Here is a 20,999-nt window from a genome sequence, read left to right as displayed (position 1 = left end):
TGTCCTGTTGCTTAAGAAATAGGGGTTGTATAGACAGGCTTCATGGGTGATTTAACTAACCTGCTGGAGATTGTAGATAAACAAGATCCAATTATATCATACCTGTTCAAAATAAGGCAGTAATTATCCTATGTAAGAGTGAAATGTAAAGAATACATTGCCATGTAGCTGTTGAGATAAGCCTTGTCACGACCCTGTCAAAGGCGTTGGAGAAGGCTGCTGATTCACTGTAGCAGAGTAGAAAAGCAATCATATATTGAAAAGGCGCGACTGGGAGTTGGTAGGTTTGTTCCAGAACTTGCCCGCAGGATTGCTCTCTGAATCCGAGCTGCTCATTGTACGAATTTTGAGTTTCTGAGAATTTCACTCTGTTGTCCAATTTGTTGATGTAAAGTGGGGTTATGCTACCCTTTCTGCTCGCAGCTTTATTCGTAAACATATGATGCTCTAGTAATAATTAATGTAACACATTAATAAAATAGCATACACTTTATTTTTCCCTTTTATTAGTTCACTTCCTGCTCCATTGTGTTTAATGTGTTAGCTGAGAGCAAAGTGAAATTAAAACAGTTTTTGGAGGACTGCAGGGAAGAAGTATTTCCTTCCTTAAGTGTCCCAAACAGACCTTTTAATTTCAGCCTATCGTTCTGTTGCTGCAGGGAAGGTGGGGGATTAAAGGTTGAGAATGCAAAGATCCTTGTGATGGAAGCAGATGCAAGTGGTGTCCTGCTGTATGAAACTGTTTTGAAAGCTGCTGATACGGAACTGCCAGGGAAAAAGCAGGGTTGCCCCGTAGCTGCTGGGCTCTGCTTTCCTCTGCAGAGCATCTGAGCTGCTGATGGGTTCCTGGGAGCACATGGATGCTATTCGGTTGCTTACTCGGCTGCTCACACTGTTGCATTTGATGTCATCTAGAGAATATTGTGAAGAAATATTTTAGCACAGTCAGTGCTATGCTAAAAGTCTTCTGGTCTTCTAGTTCACAGTTATCTTCTAGGTTTGGCCTGATGCTGAACTGTGATGTAGGGCTGCAATGAAGTGGAGCACGCAGCAGCATTGGTAGATGATTCTTGTTCAATAATAAGCAGTCAGTTAGAGGTTTAATGGCCTGTAAAATGCAGTGTTGCTAAGAGTGGACATGACTTCTTGAAAGCAGCCTTAGGAGTACAACTGAAGTTAAGCTAATGCATTGTAAAACAGTATTAGACGCTATTTTGTGGGTTGTCACAGCCTGGGTAGCCATAGACTTGGGTGAAATAAAAGTTCTCAGAGACAATCGGGCACCTTGTGAACAGATTTCAGTTCCTCGCAGGAGATTAGCAGCACTTCTGATGGTTAATATGTCACAGTTAGAGACACAGCAAGAGTTGCGTTTGTGCTCCTGTTGGGGCTAAGCTGGTTCAGGAGAACTGACAGCCTGACGCTGACCCAACTGCAGCAAAAGGCTTTCTTGGGATATTGTGATCACCTGCCTCATGTGTAGAGCCTGTGCTTTGTGTGAGCACAGGCAAGCAAAAGTAAAACATGGGCTGCTGGTCTGTGGCACTGCCTCAGACCGGTCCTATCCAAAAAGACTCGCTAGCGAAATGACTGCAGCCATATACTCCAGAGGCAGTTGATGAGGTATTCCTGAGCATGCAGGGCTCCCTTCTTAAATCCGCGTATCCGTGTGGGAAGGTGCTGTGATTTAGAGATAGGTGCGGGTTCTTCCACATACTGACCCAAATGGAGTAGGTATGCTTTCTGTGTATGAAGTGCAGTTTAAAAAATCAGGGCTTTCATGTCATATATCCCTCTGGCGTTTTCCAGACTGCACCAACTCCTTTGTTTTTTGGACTGGAATGCTGCTGCCTTTTCCTCCCTTGTTCGTTTTGCGGTAGCTTATACACAAACATGTCCTGATAATTCAGATACGTGAATTTTGGGTTTCTCATGTAAAACATGGTTGCTGTTTGCCTTGTTACTTCTCTTCAGGATTGGCCAGCCCGGTGCACGGGTGGCGTGCTGGTGAGCCTCCGGTATAGGCGCTGCAGTCATTTTCAGGCAGGGCAAACTTTAAACTTACCTTTTACAATCTCGCATGAATAAGACTGGAAGAAACCTTTCTCGTGTCATCTTAGCTCTTTGGCCAAAATGTGAACTCTCCTATTCTTTTTGGCTTTGAAATGCTGATTCTAGCCTTCTTGTGGGCTCTTAAACACCTTCTCAAATGACCCATTTTAATAACCCAAAAGCTATTATATAATGAGCAGCCATAATTTAGTCCAAAGCTCTAGGGGACCCTTGCAGTTCAGCAATGAATAGTTAATGCAGTATAATGTTTAGCAGGTTATTAGTTTTCACTGTACAAATGCTGATCAGGGAATGCTTTTATAAGGTGTTTAAAAGAAAATGTAATTAACTGGCTGCGTGCTTCTGTTGCAGCTCAAATTGAAATTATTCCATGCAAGATCTGTGGAGACAAATCATCAGGAATCCATTATGGTGTCATTACATGTGAAGGCTGCAAGGTAAGTTTCTAAAATATTAAGTCTTAAAACAGCATTTAGCCTTTTGATAGCGATTATTTTCCTTCCTCTTCTAAAGAGCAAGCATTGCATTGAAGTTGGATTGGTGGATTCTATTTCAAAGAATATGGAAGCAATTGGGGAATCTCGAGTTTTATTTGGGTTTTAAATAGAGCATTTTTCTGACACACACACACACACACACACACAGAGCCTGCCCCAAATTTTGGGACACGTTTCAGAAATGATGCAGTTCTGCTGTGTGAGCTATAAACTGTCTACAGAAAGATGATCTGCTTCTAGCATACCACAAAGAATCTGTTCCGTGGATTCACTTGAGAGGGAGTTTGTGGCTTTCTTGAATCTCCCTCTCCATTTTTGCTTTGTAACTTGCTAAGAAGCTGTGTTGAAATATGTAAGAACTCTCCAACTTTTCAGTTTTCTTTTGTAATCTGCTACATGTTACAGATCCCTTCTGTTTGGCATGGACCATCATGTTGTGCAAACAGCACATGCTACTAGTGTTCAGGTCATTTAGGAATACTCAGGTCTTGCTGGAAGCAGTGCTTACTCCTTGCAGTGCAGCCATTGCTGTGTAAGGTTTCGGCTTAGATTTTTTTCCTGGATTTGTACCTTCAGTTACTCGGGTGAACAAGGATTACGCTAGAAGCATTTCTGTTTTGTTTAGTTTGTCTCTCACAACCAAGAATTAAATCTGACAACGCTAACACTAGGCCAGAGTGCTGTGAAGCTAATCACTCATTTTATCAGCAGTACAGAATTACAGTGCTAGCTTGGGATGAGACTGTGCACAGCTGTGCTCTAGCTTGTTGCTTTCCTCATGTACGTACATGTTGCAATCCCATGCTGATAGGTTTTCTACCCTTAATCTACACTTTAGGTGTGAAGAATTTATATTTATGACAGTTTTTAGTCTGCTCTCCTGACACGCTTGGTGCTACCACGCATCTTCCAAAAGTAACTCCCTTGCTTTCCCATTACAGAGATTTCTTCTGCGTTTGTGCTGGTTATATAATATATTATAATTATATATCATATATATATATAATATTATATATTATTATTATTATGTGGTTCATTAACACATTCTCTCAGTCTCATAGAAGCATTGGTAAGAAGGAAGGTAAAAAAATAAATCTGAGAATGGTAGAATGGTACAGGACAGCACCTTCTGCTCTTTGTAACTGCTGTTGCTGTGGAAAATGCAAGAAATGCACGAAAACTGCGTTGATAATAAAGTGGTTTCAGCTTTCTGTAGTTGAGCGGCATTTGTCAAATTTCAACTGCGTGAAGCAGCAGACATCTGCAGTGAGAATTCTGCTGTATGCCTGTCTTGTCAAAGAGCATCAAGTTACCTTCAAGGTCTGAGACCTCTTTAATCCTTAAATGGTCTGGGACCACTATACCTGAGAGACTGCCTCAAGATCTGTGATGAACATCATTGTCAGCAGACTGAGGTTAGTGTAGTGCTGGTGCTCGTATGCGCAGAAAACGGGCCTTTCTCAACTGGGCTGGTTGCAGAACAGGAGCAGGCTGCCAAAGAAAAGAAAAGTTGCCAGCCGTATTATTTTCTGCTTCACCTTCACACAGTTCTTTGGCCTTGCCTTCTCCTAAGCCCTGTACGCAAGAAGAGCCCCCACCAAAAGCAGCAGCACGGCTGCATGCAGAAGGAAGCAACAGAGTGCATACTCGCAGTCACAGCTGTTAGTATGTAGCTGGTAGGCACTTAGCACTGCGGGCAAGACACAGACGTATCCGCATCCTCCATCAGAGTGACTGTGCTTTCCTGGGAATAAATGCAAATGCGAGTTATTAGGAGAAAAGTCCTTTGTGTACTTCCAGCAGTCAGGACAACAGATGCTAGCCTGATAGTGAGGAATGCGTGTGCAGTTCCGTATGTTTTAGAACAAATTATCTTCCTTCAAATTCTGTATAAATGGAGTTCTCCGGGTGCTCTGTGCAGTCCTCGGTTTGCTTCTGAGAATCCCACCAGAACGGCCAGGAGGAGGGAGACAGCAGAAGGGAAGGCAAGCAGGCAAGTATGCTCAGCACACTGGAACCCGTTGGCACCTTGAAAGCAGAGCGTGCATGAGTAAGACTGTGGCCCAGAGAATGAAGTTAGGCATTTTCTCCTTTCCTTGGAGTAGCAGAATAAATTTTTCCAGCCATACAATTTCAGGCAGAATTTTAAAGCCGGTGAGTATCCACTGAGTTAAGTAAGTTATCTCCCTTTCTGAAGGGAGCTAGCTCTGACACTCTTCTCTCATGCCAGGGCCCAGGTGACCTGCAGGTAGTGATAGACGGGGGAGTGCTAGTGGGCACAGGTCACAGGAAGAGTTTAAATGATCATGGCCTAGGCAGCAGTTAAAATGTCCTACTGTAGCAGATGGATTTTGTTTGTGCTGAGCTCTTCCGCGGTAATGTCAACAAAGTCTCACCCAACAGAACTATTTTGGCTGGCGAAGCGGTTGGCATAGCTTGGCTTCTGCCAAATGAGCCAGGTGTGTATGGGTATGTTTTTTTCCCAGCTTTTCTGTGGCTGTGATCTCGGCAGGTTTGAGCATGCTTACATTGCTCTTCATGTTATGCTGAACCTTCCCTTGTAAAAAGTACCTTGCTCTGAAGCCCTGGTTTCCCAGTCCTGTGCTCTGATTCCTGGAGCTGATGTCCTGCACACAGACAGTCCCAGAGAAATCCGTGAGGTTCTGCACAGGTGCTGCAAACCCATCCATGTGCATCAGATGGCAGGATCAGGCCCTTAGTCATCAGAAGCGCACAGATGTGCTGCTGCCCTCTCAAGCCTGGCCTGTCAAGAATGATCTACAGGCAGCAACAGCGGCAGCCGCAGCAGCAAAGTGGGATGTTTTCAGCTCTCACCGTTTTTCGCTCCAGTTTGGTGTGAGCTTTAATGTTACTTAATAGTAATATTAAGTGCTACCATGTAAATAAAACTAACCACCAGAAATAGAATTGATTTAAAACCTAAAGTGACATTTTAGTTGCCAAGAGCTATTTTGCTATCCTAATCTGTGTCACATACAAAATCATTGGCAAGCTTTTGTCAAAGTGACTTTTGCTGGTCCTGGTGCTCTTCTGCAGGTTTGTGACCCTTGCATTCCACGCAGCTGAAAGTTCTCCAGCCAGCTTTTGCTGTTGTATTGTGTTTCACATAACTAGCACTGAAGATTTGTAATTAAGCCAGTTAGTGTTTCTTGAGAAGTTTTCATTTCCTGCCTTGATACAATGTTACTCGCTGTTTTTATGAGGTTGGTGGCTGTGTTTTTGCACAGACATCGCCGAGTACTCCCAACCCATCAACTTATTTAGCTGAATTTGAATCTGCCTTTAAAAAATTAAGTTTAACACCCTGACCTCTTTTTCTCCCCAGTGAAAAATTAAGTTTTGAACCAGGCTCTGCTTTATAATTCATGTAGGAGAGCTCTGGTGGCTTATTATAAATAAAATAAATTTTAAGAGAGGTGTTTTTTTCTATCCACTCATTGCTGATATCCAGTATACAACATATAATGGGAGAAAAGGGAAGATGCGATTAATCATATCAGACTTTTACTCAGAAGCACGGGTGAAGAATGACACAAGACTGTACCATGACTCGGGAATGAAAGTTTATTCTCCTGTGTAAGACTGGAAATAATACTGTCGTAGTAGCACTACTGAAAAAAACTAGTACCTGTATGGAGCCCTTCCTCAGCCGTTAGCCGCAGGAGCCTGAAAACAGCCTTTTGCTCTGGGGGACCATGCTGAGAAAGGAGGCTGGTTTGTACACACCCGTATTCTTTTCTCATGGCTGACAGCTGAATCAGTTCAGCATTGTCAGAAAACACATGAATGCTTCAAAAGGACATAGCAAAGCATTTAGTTTGACATTAAGTTTTTATTAATGAACTATGTCTTTTAATTTGCAGATGCAGTTACTGGCTTTTGCCATCAATAATGTCAGTTCATGCCCAGCTAACCCACAAACGCATGAGGGTGATCCCTCCCTACTTGGCGGTACGCAGCCGGTCTCATCAGACCACCCGTGCAGGGCGGCTCACACATTTTCAGAGGTTTATAGGTGCTGGCTTTTGTCTCGTGTCTTTCAAGACCGGAGGTGGTCTTGGTCATTGTAACTACAAGGAATGTCCATGTTTGTTACTTCGCTTTCTTCACTAGCTGGTTTCTCATTACTCTGTTAAATGTGGAGTGTTATATTGGTGTAGCAAACATTTACCTTGAATTCATGCTTTTGAAGTTTTTCTGTATTTTAGTTTTTTGCCTAGCCCATTTCAAGCAAAACATGTTAGAAAAGAGACGAGCCATGTTGCAGAAAGGGCTGGTCAGGGGCCTTGTATAACCAGAGGAACAGTCTCACGCCTGCCTTTATTACAGATGTAAACCTGAACATCTTTCCTCTCTTTTCAGTCATCCTGTAACTTTTTTATCAATACTTCATTAACAAAGTCTATTAAACAATATTGTCGCAGCACTCTCCTCCCTTTACAACTAAAATATGTACTCACTGTCATAAAAGAGTTAAAAGTCCAATTTTAATGTTCACCTGCCTTTCATATGGCAGCGTATTTTTCTGATGTTTCTTTGAGGAAAATTTGTGTTAGTTTGCTTTACAAAACAGTAAAAGAATGACCCCCGCAATTAATTGTTAATTGCTTAGAATATTGCAAAACTTAATGATACGTGGAAGTCTTTAAGTATTAGCCATAAATCATGGGATTATGAATAAGCCTTTGTTGTCACAGGCTTGCATACAGTCATTCCAAAACGTCTGCCACTAGGATGCAGCAAGGCAGCTGTCAGCTGTTTTCTTGTAATTAAACAGCCAATGAGCAGCTAATTAAGACATATGTGTATACAGAAGTGGAAGTGGGTATGTTAATGAACTGTAGGAATCAATTCATTAAATGAAAATTTGTCGAAAGACCAAACATGAGATCAGCATTTCAGCCTGCGCCGCAGCGGGGAGGGCGTCTGTGCGGTGCCGTTTGGGACACCAGGGCAGCACAACGGCCTCTTCCCCAGCTCAGGAGCCAGCTGAGGCACAAACATCGGTAACACTGAGCCACCGAGCAGGGAAGTTACTGAAACTATTAATAGACTTCGCTATTTACATTTCAAAGTTCTTTTTAACAAGTTGTTATTCAAACTGACTTGCAGATGAAAAGTTCTTGTGCCCTTTTTTTCCCCAAACTTGATTTCTTGGCAGCTTTTGAAAACCCATATATTGTTTTGTGTATAAATAGGAGTCTGAAATGCAGAGATGAAGCTATGGCTTGTAATCTGCTCCGCTCTTCTTCTGGCACTGTGGTAACACATCTACATAAAAAGGGAGACATGCAAAGCTCAATGATGCCTCATCAAAACCAGCTGGATCTTTACAGTGACATCAGCAGGAGGCAGGGCTCTGGGCACTCGCTACCAGAGACGGGTTGGGACCCTGCCGGCCGTCGCAGTGACCTCTCAAGTGCAGCAGTGGTTGGGTTCGTGTGTTTGATCAGGAGGGGTCCGCTCTGCCTGTGGCCCATTAGGCAATCGTCTGAATGTGAAATAAGGGTTGCGAACATGTATGCAATTAAAAGCATGTGGCCTGGGCTGGTTTGCATAATGCCAGAACGTATACACGTGTACCATGCATGCATCCACCTCCTCCTTCCTGGTGGAAAAATTACAGCTAGCTCTGTGCCTCTGGCAAAAGCGAGGAAATAGAACAACAGAATATAGAGTCTCACCTTCTCTTCTTCTAATAAAAGGGGTGAAGAAACAACCTGGGAAGAAACTGTATTTACTTAGAGAAGGCTCCTGTAATAGGGGCTTCCCCATGTGTCTTGTAAGGCTGTGGGGGGTCCAAGGACCACCAAGAGGTTTGAACACTCCCAAGTATATGACAACAGTGTAGGAGAACTTTGAGAGTAAAAAACCCTCCGTTTGACTTCATTGTCAGTTCAATCCCACATCCCAGATGCGTGTATTTCTGAGCTCTGGACAAGTTTAGATTCATTTCTGAAGTTTGAGGCAAGGGGTTTTTTTTCCTTTAGCTACTGCTGATGTTTTCAGCAAGCCCACGTAGCATTGCAGGGTTTGTTCTTAAAAGCACTCTACTACATCTCTGGTTTGTAAAGTGCAAGTGCTTTTAAAGGCCCCAGTTCCAGGCAACTCTGCTCTATTGAAAATTTTGCTTCAAGCTGTAACTTAGCTGATATATGGTCCACTAAAATGTATTAAGCAGCTGTGTCTCTAGGGAAAATCTGGAAAAGCGAAAAGCCCAGTATTTTCTCTATTATGATACTAAAAATAATCCTCAGCTTGACAAGACTATTTTTAATAAAGAGAAATATGCCAAACTGGCAGTACAGACTCAGTGTACATCTCGGCTAGAGGAAAATGTCTAGATCTTTGGGGTTATTGGCCCAGGTTTGTTTTACCCATTGATTAACCTGACTTTCAGGATCTCAGTGGTGGCAGAGACTTCTTCATACAGTTCATATGTGAGCATGTCACTCAGTGCAACTGTTAAAAGTGTTTGGAGAACTGAAATTTTAAGGGACTGGTAATGCAGAGATGCAGGACCTTGATCAGTAAGTCACTGATCAGGCCGATCCCAATCCTGTTTTTCTAGTGAGTCGCACTGCACTTGCAGATGTATTTGCACTGGAGTGAAAGAAAGGGTCCGCTAAGGGTGGTAACAGAACTGGAAATTGAGCCGTCTGCTTATCTCAGAGTTGGTCCTCCAGAGGGATCAGTCATGGTGTTGGAATGGTAGAAATTTCCACGGTATTTTAGGATTTCTTTAGGATGAGATGCAACTCAGAGCTCAATATGTGCAATACTTTCAGTCTCAGTGATGATCACCTCACTATTGGCCAATATTAAAAAGCAGTTGAAAGTTCAATCATATAGAAGCAAAGACCAGGATAAATGAGTGAGAAATAATGTACAGGCGAACAGGATTAAAGACAGGCATCTTCATGTTCCTCTTTTTCTTATACTCTGTGCTTCCCCATTAAAGCTTTAATAAAAGGGGCGTAATGGACAAAGACTGGTGCCCTCCTTGTAAGGTGGAATGGGGGGCTTTATCTCCGTGTGTTGCCATGTTCCTGTCAGCGGAAAGTTTGCTGGGAAGTCTCTTACTTGTCACGGCGAAGTCCTTCCTGTTGTTTATTTCACCAGGTGTCTGGACAGAGTGTGCATGTGCCGAGGAACTCCAGAATGTGGCCTTCAAATAAATAAAATTTGGTTAAAGTCCAGCTTTAATTAAAAGGTGCCCAGCCTTTCTGAGGAAGTATTTCCTTTGCAGCGCTGTTAATTAATCCATTATGTGGCACCATAAAACTAAAATACTGTGCTCACTGATCTCAAATGCCTCTTTAGAATGACTACATCTTTGCAGAATCCTTGTGAAGTAGGTATTACACATGCACAAGCATATGTTTGGACAGTCTGTGGCAAAAAGATGAAATGAACTTCAAAGCAAACAACTGGCATAGTGGTTAATAACATGCACCATTCTGATGGTGAGGACTAAGTTGTAACTCCTGCGTAACCTTCCAGCCCTGACTGCCTTTGGAGATGGGTCTACCCATTGCAGTTGACTCAGAAAAGAGATAATACAGAAAATCTGTTTTAGCTTGCCCCATCTTTAAAAATCTAAATCCTGCACCAAGCTGAATAAAACCTCATTAGTTAGCATCAAACCAAGAAAAATAATTTTTAAAAATGGTTCTTTCTAGAAGGAACTGCTCAGCATCACGTTCTGCATTTTAAACACATACGTATGTTGGTGAGGCTGAACATCAGAGCCTGCCGTTGTCAGCTCCAAAGAACAGAACAGGGTAGCAGCTGTTGAATCCTCCCTGTTTTGGAGATCGGTGCTGACCCAGGAAAGACAGGGAATCAAGGAAACCTAGGTCTAGGATTAGTTTTATCTCATTTGGAAAGAACTGGTGTACCATATGTAATATGGGATGTGTAAAATCAGTGAAAAAGCGTATAATTCCTTTATGTGGCATAGCACTTTTTTAATGAACTGTTCCCAGCTAGTTACTGGGCTTTCATTTGTTTCTAGAAAAGAGAAAAAAAGACCCACAACCTCTTAACTTCCTTTAGTTGACTTTAGTACACTTGAACTTTATTTTCTGTTAGGCATGCTACCTTTCAGAGTCTTTATTTGCTCCATCAGTTAACAGCTTCTTGACTTGTATTTTGCAACTCTATTACAGGGCTTTTTCAGAAGGAGTCAGCAAAGCAATGCTACGTACTCCTGTCCTCGCCAGAAGAACTGTTTGATTGACCGAACCAGTAGAAACCGCTGCCAACACTGTCGATTACAGAAATGCCTTGCTGTGGGGATGTCTCGAGATGGTAAGCTCTGCTAGCACGTAGCTTAATCGCAAAAAGTAAAATAATGTTTAGTATACTGTGTGTTCAAATAAAACAACACAGAATTTAAAAGTTAATTGTGCATCGGGATGATAGTTGAGACCATCAAGTGGTTTTTTTATGTTGCTATGTATCCACATAAATATATATATATAAATCGAGGCATGTACGAAGTTCTTGGATTTTTTTTTTTTCCTACTCGAGTATTGCAGTTCCCGGGTTAAGAGTTTTGCCTCTGGTCACTTCTTGAAGATGCAGTTAATATTTTCTGTATGTGTTCATTCCAGTTTAAGTGACATACTATAGTTGCAAGTAACATTGATTGCCGTACTGGTACAGATCAGAACCGTTTCACAATACGGAAGCTTAAATGTATATAATGAATAATGGAAAAAAACACAAAGAGAAAATAGCGCAGTGATTTTTCAAAGATAGGAATGTGTTTCACAAAGAAAGTGCATTCCAGTGCTGTTAATATTAAGCTCAAAATTGCACCTAGTATAATGACAAAAACCCACCTCTGTAAAATGGAAGCTTACATAACTGGGTTAGAACTGGATCCGCAGCTGACACTTGGTGCCGCCCCCGCAGATGGAACCAAGCCGCCATCGCTTACCCAGTTTGAACATCTGACTCAGTCTTTTCCCCTGCCGTAGTGATTGCAACGCTACAAGTTCTACAAACACACGTTCATTGTTCTGTGTACGTGAGGCCCGATGAAGGAGATTGTTTTCAGATTGCATTTACTTCTTGAATTACATTGCCTTAATATTTTTATCGGACATGATAGTGAAAACCTGAAATGGGTGATCAAGTCATCACTGTTCCCTCCAACATGTTTGCTTTTCTGTAGAAAAGTACAAGCTGGTAGTCACCTTCCTCAGCAATGAGGTTTTACAGCAAATACAGGTCCTCGAAATCACATACTAGGCCCCTAGGAATCCCCTGGATGTTGCAAACCATTTGCTTCTGGCTTATGCTTCACATTAATACTTCTCAAAGTAGTAATAATTTTATGGAGAGATACACGCACACATGTGCACGTGCACACGGACACGCATATATTTTTAACAGTAATTCACCAGATAATCATTCTTGCTTATCACAGTAAGCTGCATGGAAAGCAGGTTCTTCCTGTGTGCTTCAGTCCTAACACCAGCGCTTGCTTTAGGTACTCCGTGAGATAGACTGCACACGGTTATACCTAACTCCAAGTTTACTCTGTGGTATGAACATACACTAGTAGGAACTGGACCGTTATCTCAGGACAGCATATTCTGTTTCATCTTCTGCTTTTCTAGGTAGGATCTGAATGCTGAAGAGATGCATCTGTCAACTTTGGTGGACATATAAAAGAAATTTTTTTCAATATAGAAGTGGAAAGTTAATGAATTAAGCTAAAACAATGACTTCTAATGGTCTGTTTAAGTAGCGTGTTAGAACGGTCTTTTAAAGAGCAGATGCTGCAGCTCTGTACCTGTAACTGACAGCAGTGATTCTTGGCTCTGCCCATCCCACTGATGTGCCTTTTACACCGTGTCCTTCCACGTAGCATTTAAAGACCCAAGACAATGAAAATGCAGCAGTGGATTTGTTGAGATGTAACATGTTGTGTGTCTGTATTTCAGCTGTAAAGTTTGGTCGAATGTCAAAAAAGCAGAGGGACAGCCTGTACGCGGAGGTGCAGAAACATCGAATGCAGCAGCAGCAGCGAGATCATCAGCAGCAACCAGGAGAGGCAGAACCACTAACACCAACATACAATATCACCACCAATGGGTTAACAGAGCTACATGATGACCTCAGTAATTACATTGATGGGCATACCCCTGAAGGTAGCAAAGCAGACTCTGCAGTTAGCAGCTTCTACTTAGACATACAGCCTTCTCCAGATCAGTCGGGTCTTGATATTAATGGAATCAAACCAGAACCAATATGTGACTACACACCAGCATCGGGCTTCTTCCCTTATTGTTCTTTTACAAATGGGGAGACCTCTCCAACTGTGTCCATGGCAGAATTAGGTAATGAGAGAGAAAAGCTTCCATTGTAATTGTCTTAATAGTACCCTTTGGATTAAAGTGACACGTTTAGCCAGGTGACAGCAAGAATGCTGCTTCAGTACAGCCGTTAGCCTGGATGGGCATTCTTCTGTGAAGTGCACGACACCCTGCTCAGGGTACTCGGTGAACACTTTATGGGACTGGACTAAAAAAACCAGGAGCTTGGGGTATCAGCTCTAGTAGTTCTTGTAATAGGACCCTTTGAATACTGTTTAACAAGCTTATTTTTAGTGTTGAGCAAACAGACAGTATTTCTTTTTTTGCAGGCTGTTTTTGAACATTTTATGTTCTTTTGCATTACCTCTATACGCTTTTTTTATTATTATTTTCTAACAAAAAGTGATGAGGCTGATTTTATTTCTGCTCTTCACCCATTACCTGGGAAATATGAAACTGAAGCACCAGTCTAATCTGAGGGTGGTTCTCTTTGCCACTGGTTGAAGAGAATCTGGCCCCAGATACTTCAAGAAAATTTCTGAATGTAGCAAGTTTTGATAATTTCCCTAAGAGCCTTATAATGACCACATTAGTTAGCATGTTTTACTTTAAACTTTTCCCCAAATGATTACACTAGGGCTGAATTCCGCAACTGTGACTTGTCAGCATCTGAGAGCCGAGTTAGAGCATGCTGTGTGAACTGCTTATAAGCGAACAGGAACAGGACACTAGAAGTAGCTTTAAGATTCTGTTACTTACATAAACAGTCAGGCATTTAAAACTGATTTTGCTTGCTTAGGCAACATTTTTGCTAATTACTCCATTATGAAAATCTAAACATAGTTTGAAAAGTCAGGTGTCCCAAGTTAAATTTTTCTCTTTTTGCTAACGTTTTTTAATTAGGGACAAGTATGTGATACGAATTTTGCTTTTTTTAGTTCAGTTTATGTTCTTTTAGGAAATTTTGCAGAGAGGAAGGGATGAAGATACTTACTTTTTAATGTCCTTAGGTTGCAGAATGCAGTACTCTGCAATATAATTCATTGTGACAGCCAAAATATTGCATTTGGCTTGAGTTCAAATAACTTCAGTTACAGATAGGTAAAAATGAGAAGAAAAAATTAGGATAAAGGCTCTGCTGTGAGCTTTGTCTCAATCAACTGGTTGTTAATATTCTCACAGGGGTTATTAAAAGACTTGCAATAAGCCCACAGAAAACAGAAGGGGCTTTTCCTTTCTAAGCCAGGTGTTGAGTTTGGAACACTGGCCAAAAATAAGTTTGTCACGTTGCTTACCTTTATTTACATAGTGCTTGCATTTAACCCTACAGAGCATGATTTGGGTGCCCAGCATTGGCATTACCAAACAACTTTTGAAGAATGTTTGTCTTCCAGACTAAGGTTTCAATTTAGAAAGGTGTGGTTGGTTCAATGAAAGTATTTAGGTGTGTGCTGAAATACAGTCCAGAGCTGAGGCCGAGGTTTGTGACTAACACAGTAATATTTCACCTTCTGTATCCTGCAAGGGCACAGGTATAATGCTGTCAGGTGCTACTAGCGAGAGCAAATGTTTTAAGTACACACTTGTAAGAAATAAAAAAAAATTGCTCTGAAATACATGAAAGCTATGATGACAGCCAAAGTGCTGAAATGGGACAACAGACACATGTGAGGACTCGAGGGGGAAAGAGAAAGACAAAGCAGAAGTGGGATTTGGGTGTCTCGGTGTGCTGTTCATGTTTTTGAAGGTGTCCCTAAAGGTTTCTGGCATCTAGTTTATTAATACAATGAAAATCTGCCTTACAGGTGGTTTTTAACCAAGTATAGCAGCAGAAAACAGTTTATTTGGAATTGAAATGTTCTAAGGAAATTTTAAATAGTGTGCAGTTAACTAAGCGAGTACTCTAAAGCTGAAGAAAAAAACTTTTAGTGTGTTACATTAATTATCAGGATTCTCTAGTAAGTGTCATCTAGTATTTTTCTTTCTGATCGGAGAGTAGAAAAGAAATTTTCCCACCCAGGCAGCCTCACGTGGCAGTGTCCTGCTGACGGAGCAGCGGGCAGGTGGGAACTGCCGGTGTTTGTTAGAACGCGTGTGCCGTGGGCAGCGGGAGCTGAGCTGGGGCAGCTGGGCGGGTTGGCCGGCTGCGCGCCCCGTGGGTGACACGGCGGCGGGGCCCTGGGGCCCTGGCTGGAGGGGCCATCGCCCTCCCGCGCACTGCCCGGGGGCGGTGGCTGTGCGGGGTGGCGCCGGGGCCGGCCGAGCCGCCCGCTGTCCCGCGGGCTGTGTCACCTGCGGGCCCCCGGCTGCGGCCCGGCCCGGCAGCCGCTCTCCTGCCGCAGCCCCGGCCGGCCCCGCCTGGCCGCACCGCAGCGGGCACGGGGCGCCCTCTAGCGGGGGCTCCGCCGCCCCCCCGGCCGCGCCCGGCGGGCAGCCGGGGGCACCGGCAGGAGGCGCGGCAGCGGGCGGCCCCCCGCGCCCCCCGCACCCACCCCCGGGGGGCGGCCCGCACGCCTGACGCGCGGCGCGCTCTGCTCTTCCTTGCAGAACACCTGGCACAGAACATTTCCAAGTCGCACATGGAAACTTGCCAGTACCTGCGGGAGGAGTTGCAGCAGATCACATGGCAGACCTTTCTGCAGGAGGAAATAGAGAACTACCAGAACAAGGTACAAAAGCACCCCAAGCTGGGGCATGCTTTGGTTAAAGCATGGCGTTCCCATAACACACTGCAAAATTCACTTGTTCACAGCCTTCTGTTTACTATCAGGAATGTGTATTTTTGTGTGTTTTCAAAAAAAATAATATGCCAGAATCAAAAGCAGCGAGATGATTAGCGTATCCTTTGCGTCTGCGATTTCTACAGGTACAGGAAAAGGCAAAGCCATATTCCTAAAATCTACCTCTCTGTGATAAAGATGGATAAGAAACCAGAGAAATTTGTTCAGTCCTAAACAGAATTTTATTTTCATTTCTTAATTTGTAATCTCCTGGGTCAGCAACAACAAAAGCTGATACCACTAAGTTTTGTAATTTTACAAAATTTTGTAATTTTAGTGTGGGTTTCTTTGAGCTTACAAACACAGAACTCTGCTAGACTGCCAGCCTTCAGCGCCTGGTTGCAATCCCGATTCATTCTACAATTGCTGTGCAGGTTTCAGTTTTACCTGTACAACAGCAGCCCAGCGCTGCTGTACCACCAGTGGGAATTGTAAGATTCAATCGATGTTTCTATTTCCAGCATGCCTCCTACCCGCAAAATACTATTAAATGGCTACTTTTAGAAAACTGTCTTGGGAAGCACTGTTGAAGCACACTGTTCTTTGAACATGTATTCCATCTCAACAAAAAAATATTTAACCTTCCAGAATATAATTTTTTCCACTCATTAGGTAATTTCATTCCGAAATATTATCAACATATGAAAAAATCACTACTTGCATGCCTTCTTTGTGTCGTTAACAAGGTGATCTTCATATATATGTATATCTTTATATGCATCCTTATGAAGACAAACTAGTTAGGAAATTTACATTCAGTACAAAACACAGTTATTGATGGGAAAAATGTGATTATGCACTGCTAGTGTAAATTGGCATTTTCTTTTCATGCAGCAAATAAAATTCCCACTGAAATGACCAGAATCATTATACTTTGACATTTCTGACTTCTGAAATAGAAATACTCCACCCTGGATCTCTTCTGACATCCCTGAAGAAGTCTTACGTGTTTGCATTGTCACTCATCCACACCAGGCTTTGGCTTTGAGGTTAACTCCCCTTGTCTTGCAAGCAGAGTGTAGCCAGGAGTGCTGGAGGGAATTCACTCCACCTGTTTTTTCAGCTCAGTTTTACGTTATGAAAATGGGCTTTCCAAACCTTGATTAGTAATTTTTCAATTTTTCTTCTCTCTCAAACAGCAAAGGGAGGTAATGTGGCAGTTATGCGCAGTCAAAATAACAGAAGCTATACAGTATGTAGTGGAATTTGCCAAACGCATTGATGGCTTTATGGAACTGTGTCAAAACGATCAAATTGTGCTTTTAAAAGCAGGTATGTGGGTCAGTTTTAAGGTCTGCTTCTATTAGTTTTGACTGAGGAAGGTGTTACCTGTATATAGTGATTGTATACACATATATGTGTGTTGGACAATGATCATTTAAAATAATGCAAGGGGAAAACCTTGCAAATTGTGTCTGTTTGAAGTAATATACTTTCTTAGTTACTCTGGCTAGAATGAGTTCAAGTCTACATAGGAAACTTTCATTATGAAGAAGGGGAGCATTGAATGTGTAAAGATGGAAAAGTTGGATTCAAATTTTTTATTTTGGCTTGCTAGTAGTGAATAACACATTTCAAGGTAAAAATCCAGATTGTTCATTGCAACATGTTGTAGAAGTAATGCAGTTTACGAATACTGGACAAAGTCGTCAAAGCTTTGTGAATGTAAATCTAAATGAGCTGCTTTGACCTCAGAGACTTCATTACTCTAATAAAAAATATTAAGAGTTTATTAGCATTAACTAAGTTGCTTTAGCAAAAACTTCTAAAGGGGTTTATGGGAATTCTTTTAATACTACTAGCAAATCAACCTCTGCCCTGTTACACTGCAGAAACCTACTACCCTACGCAATTGATACTGAATGCAGAGCGTAGGAAATTTTTAAATCCTCACTTGCTCTTTGCAACTGAAGTCTCTACTTAAATAGTCAATCATACGTTGTTTCTGTTTTAGGGTCTTTAGAGGTTGTGTTCATCAGAATGTGCCGTGCCTTTGACTCCCAGAACAACACAGTCTACTTTGATGGCAAGTATGCTAGCCCAGAGGTTTTCAAGTCCTTAGGTAAGGAAATGTCAAGTGTTGTATCTTAAAAAAAAAAAACAAACAACCAAACCACAGAATAAAAAAAAGGTGGAAAAGCGAGGGGACATCTGCTTTGAAAAATTCAGGCTATAGTATCCAAATAAAAGAGTTCCAAAGCTCAAACTGCTTATTTTGTAAGCGGTCATGCTGGCTCTGTTTGAGGTCAAGCTGATTTCAGGAGTTAAAACAGCTTAACTTTATGCAGCAAAGTACTGTTGGTGTTGAAATTCAACACTTAGATCAGGGTAGAGTGGTTTGGACACACTTGTTGAGAACAGAAGCCCAGATTTCATATCTAGTCATATATATTCTGTTGGAAAAGACAGCGGATTATAAGCTAATTTTGGATATACTGACACTACTGCTTTGAAGATGTTAATAGTGTTTTGTAATACAAAAAGTCCAGTTACTTGCAGGTAAAATACTGCAAATCAATGTTTTTATTAAACCACAGTTTATCATTTCGATTTTTTTTCTGTATATTTTTGCTGATTTAAAAGGATGATTTTCACTCGGTATAGATTTGGGATGTAAGCTGTTTCGGAGGGCAGTGAAAATACGGCAGCAGAGAATGCTGTCAATTACTGAAGTATTCTCTGCCTTTCTAAATCACTTCGAGGTGCGAGGTCAGCGTGCAAACAATTCAGAGAATGCAGTATCAGATGTGCGTTTCAGTGAAACATAACTTTCATCTGTTACCAACTACATCCAGAAATTTAGGCTGGGTTGGGGCTGAGGTCTGCAGAGGAGAGCCCTCTTCCATCAGGTTGCAATCCCCTTCAAAGCAGGGCTCCACTGTCGTGAACTGCGTAACAGCATGTGTAACAGCAGCAGTAACCTGACTTACACCTGTGTGAGCAAGAGAATGGATGAAAGGAGACAAGAGTTCCTTTTCTGCATGAAAAGCTTTCAGACCTTGGCTTCGCCCTTCGCTTTTGCATGTACCTTGTATGCCTCTCTTCCCCACCTTCCATGTGCTCAGTAGTCTTAAGATCAGCACTTTTCAAGTACACAATTCAAACCTCCAGTCCACAGTGACATGGGAAAGTTCCATTTAGAACAGAAACAAAGCTAAACCAATTCTGAGCTTGAAAATGGCTTGGCTTTTATCCGTTTTTACCCCAGAAGAACCAAATGTGGAAAAGATACAGTGTGCAAAACCTTCAAAGTACTGGCTGCCAGGGTGCAGGAGCTGGGGACTCGTGGGAATGGGGTAGTAAGCTCAAGCGTGAGTGAGATTCACTCCCATCACTCCACAGTCCTTAAGATGACCATTCACCTATGAAGTATTTTACATCCATTTTTCACCTCCGTCAGAATAAATCAACAACTCTGTAGCTCTGAAGTAGTTTTAAACAACGTGGTATGAGCTGTACCTTCTTTTTGGCAGGTTGTGAAGACTTCATTAGTTTTGTGTTTGAATTTGGAAAAAGTTTATGTTCTATGCACCTGACGGAAGATGAGATAGCTTTGTTTTCTGCATTTGTTTTAATGTCAGCAGGTAAGAGATAAAGGTTTGCTCCAGGTTTATTTGTTAGAGGTTGTTTTTATTTTAAAGTCTTTTTAATGATAATGTTAAGACTATCAGACAGTGTGAAATGTCATCATCTTTTTCAGTGTCTCCTTGACCAAAATTTTTATTTCAGCAAACACATTAAAACTATGAATTCAGGAATAAATTTGTTAAATTGGAAGTGATAACTAAGCCCTAGTTTTCCAAATTTTCACCTCATTGAGGACTCAGCTTCTTTGCAAAACCTTAAATGCATGTGAGTGAGACCACTGGGTCAATCTAGGTGAGACAGGCAGAAGGTAGCCACTGAATAGATACAGTCAACTTTCAGTGTACGTGAGCTTGCAGCTGTAGCAGAATTATCTCAAGCACGTGACAGGACACTTCCAGTGTCCCCTCAGGTCTGTTAAGTGGGGTTACCATTTTAGTGTGTACTGGTACAAAGGTACCGAGGTAGTTTAGGTATCTAAACCCATCACGAAACTGGGTACCCTGAAAATGATGGTGCCGGATATACAAGTCACCCCAGGAGTCAGCTTGTGTCTACCATACTTGTGACTAAAATAACTTAATAATTTCAAGTAGATACGCACAGTACTCCAGGTTCTGGGAAGGCTTATTGGGTTGGGTGAAACAAGGTGCCAGCGCAGAACCTCCGTTTGTGTCTGGCATAACATCAGTTTGTGTCTGGCAGAACCCCCAAGGAAATGAACGCTGTTTTCAGACTGCAGCACAGCGTACTCAGGAGTGGTGGTGGAAGAGTCTGTTAGCAGCAGTGGGTTTATTGAGACTATCATAAATACGTTCTCATGTTGTTTGCCAGACTGGAAGTGTGTTAGCCCTGTGTCTTAGAATGTAAGCTGCAGAATCCCACAGTTCTGCCACAGAGGATGTAGCAGCTGATACAGCTTTTCTGCTAGGAAGTTTATGTGGTTTGTTTGGGTTTTTTTAGCTGAATATTTGGCTCTGATTTTTCTGTATGTCACTGTAGAGCTTAGCAAGAAGATCCACTCCCACTGGTTGTTCATTATGCGATCTATTCATTTCCCACTAAAAAGCTGCTAGCTTCATTTTGTAAATACCCTGCATTTTACAAACTTTGTTAGCAAATGATTAATAAATCTTACACAGATATGCTGCATTCTTCTAATTAAAGGCTTTATAGAAGTAATTTTAAATGCACATAATAAATACCCTCCAAACCCTATTCATTTTGAAACTCATTTTCTATATGATAGTATAAAAGTGGAAGGAAGGTTGCAAACAAGAAAGATGAATCTGTAGGAGGCTTAGTACTTCCTGGTGCACTGTGATTGACGTGAGCAGTACTAGAGGTGTTAACTCCATTTATATTTAGATCGCTCATGGCTTCAGGAGAAAGTAAAAATTGAAAAACTCCAACAGAAGATCCAGCTAGCACTTCAGCATGTCCTACAGAAGAACCACCGAGAAGATGGAATTCTAACAAAGGTAAGAATCATGCTGTGACATGTCATATGACTCTGAAAGCGTGCTTTCTCATGAATGGTATCCTAATTGTGGTGTAAAAGCTTTTCTGCAGTTAGTTTGTTAAATCCAGAATTCTTTGTTCAAAATCAAGGCGCTTAGCTGAAACTATTTACTAAAAACTAGGAGAGGCAAAATGACACTGTGCTAGGGAGCAAGGTTGATAATGGTCTGAAAAGAAGTGTTACAATGTTG

General features: G+C 41.9%; 1 protein-coding gene and 1 long non-coding RNA gene across 5 annotated transcripts in view; one reads left to right on the top strand and one right to left on the bottom strand.

Moving 5' to 3' along the window:
* RORA (RAR related orphan receptor A) overlaps nucleotides 1-20,999 on the top strand; it is a 384,590-nt gene that overhangs the window by 352,110 nt on the left and 11,481 nt on the right. For 3 of the 4 annotated variants that reach the window (XM_055717422.1, XM_055717423.1, XM_055717424.1), the window contains 8 exons: nucleotides 2,425-2,510; nucleotides 10,763-10,904; nucleotides 12,551-12,946; nucleotides 15,470-15,591; nucleotides 16,842-16,974; nucleotides 17,657-17,764; nucleotides 19,176-19,286; nucleotides 20,656-20,768. In XM_055717422.1, coding sequence (XP_055573397.1) covers nucleotides 2,425-2,510; nucleotides 10,763-10,904; nucleotides 12,551-12,946; nucleotides 15,470-15,591; nucleotides 16,842-16,974; nucleotides 17,657-17,764; nucleotides 19,176-19,286; nucleotides 20,656-20,768 — 1,211 coding nt within the window. The remainder of the gene's footprint in view (nucleotides 1-2,424; nucleotides 2,511-10,762; nucleotides 10,905-12,550; nucleotides 12,947-15,469; nucleotides 15,592-16,841; nucleotides 16,975-17,656; nucleotides 17,765-19,175; nucleotides 19,287-20,655; nucleotides 20,769-20,999) is intronic. The other variant, XM_055717425.1, reaches the window with a different exon arrangement.
* The window catches only part of LOC129736585 (uncharacterized), a 29,000-nt gene continuing 13,999 nt past the window's right edge, over nucleotides 5,999-20,999 (bottom strand). The window contains exon 3 of the long non-coding RNA XR_008733391.1: nucleotides 5,999-9,759. This is a non-coding gene — a long non-coding RNA (uncharacterized LOC129736585). The remainder of the gene's footprint in view (nucleotides 9,760-20,999) is intronic.

This window comes from Falco cherrug, chromosome 7, assembly GCF_023634085.1.
Source record: "Falco cherrug isolate bFalChe1 chromosome 7, bFalChe1.pri, whole genome shotgun sequence".
NCBI lineage: Eukaryota > Metazoa > Chordata > Aves > Falconiformes > Falconidae > Falco > Falco cherrug.
The sequence above is the reverse complement of the archived record's forward strand: the minus strand, read 5'-3'. Positions and strand labels throughout refer to the sequence as shown.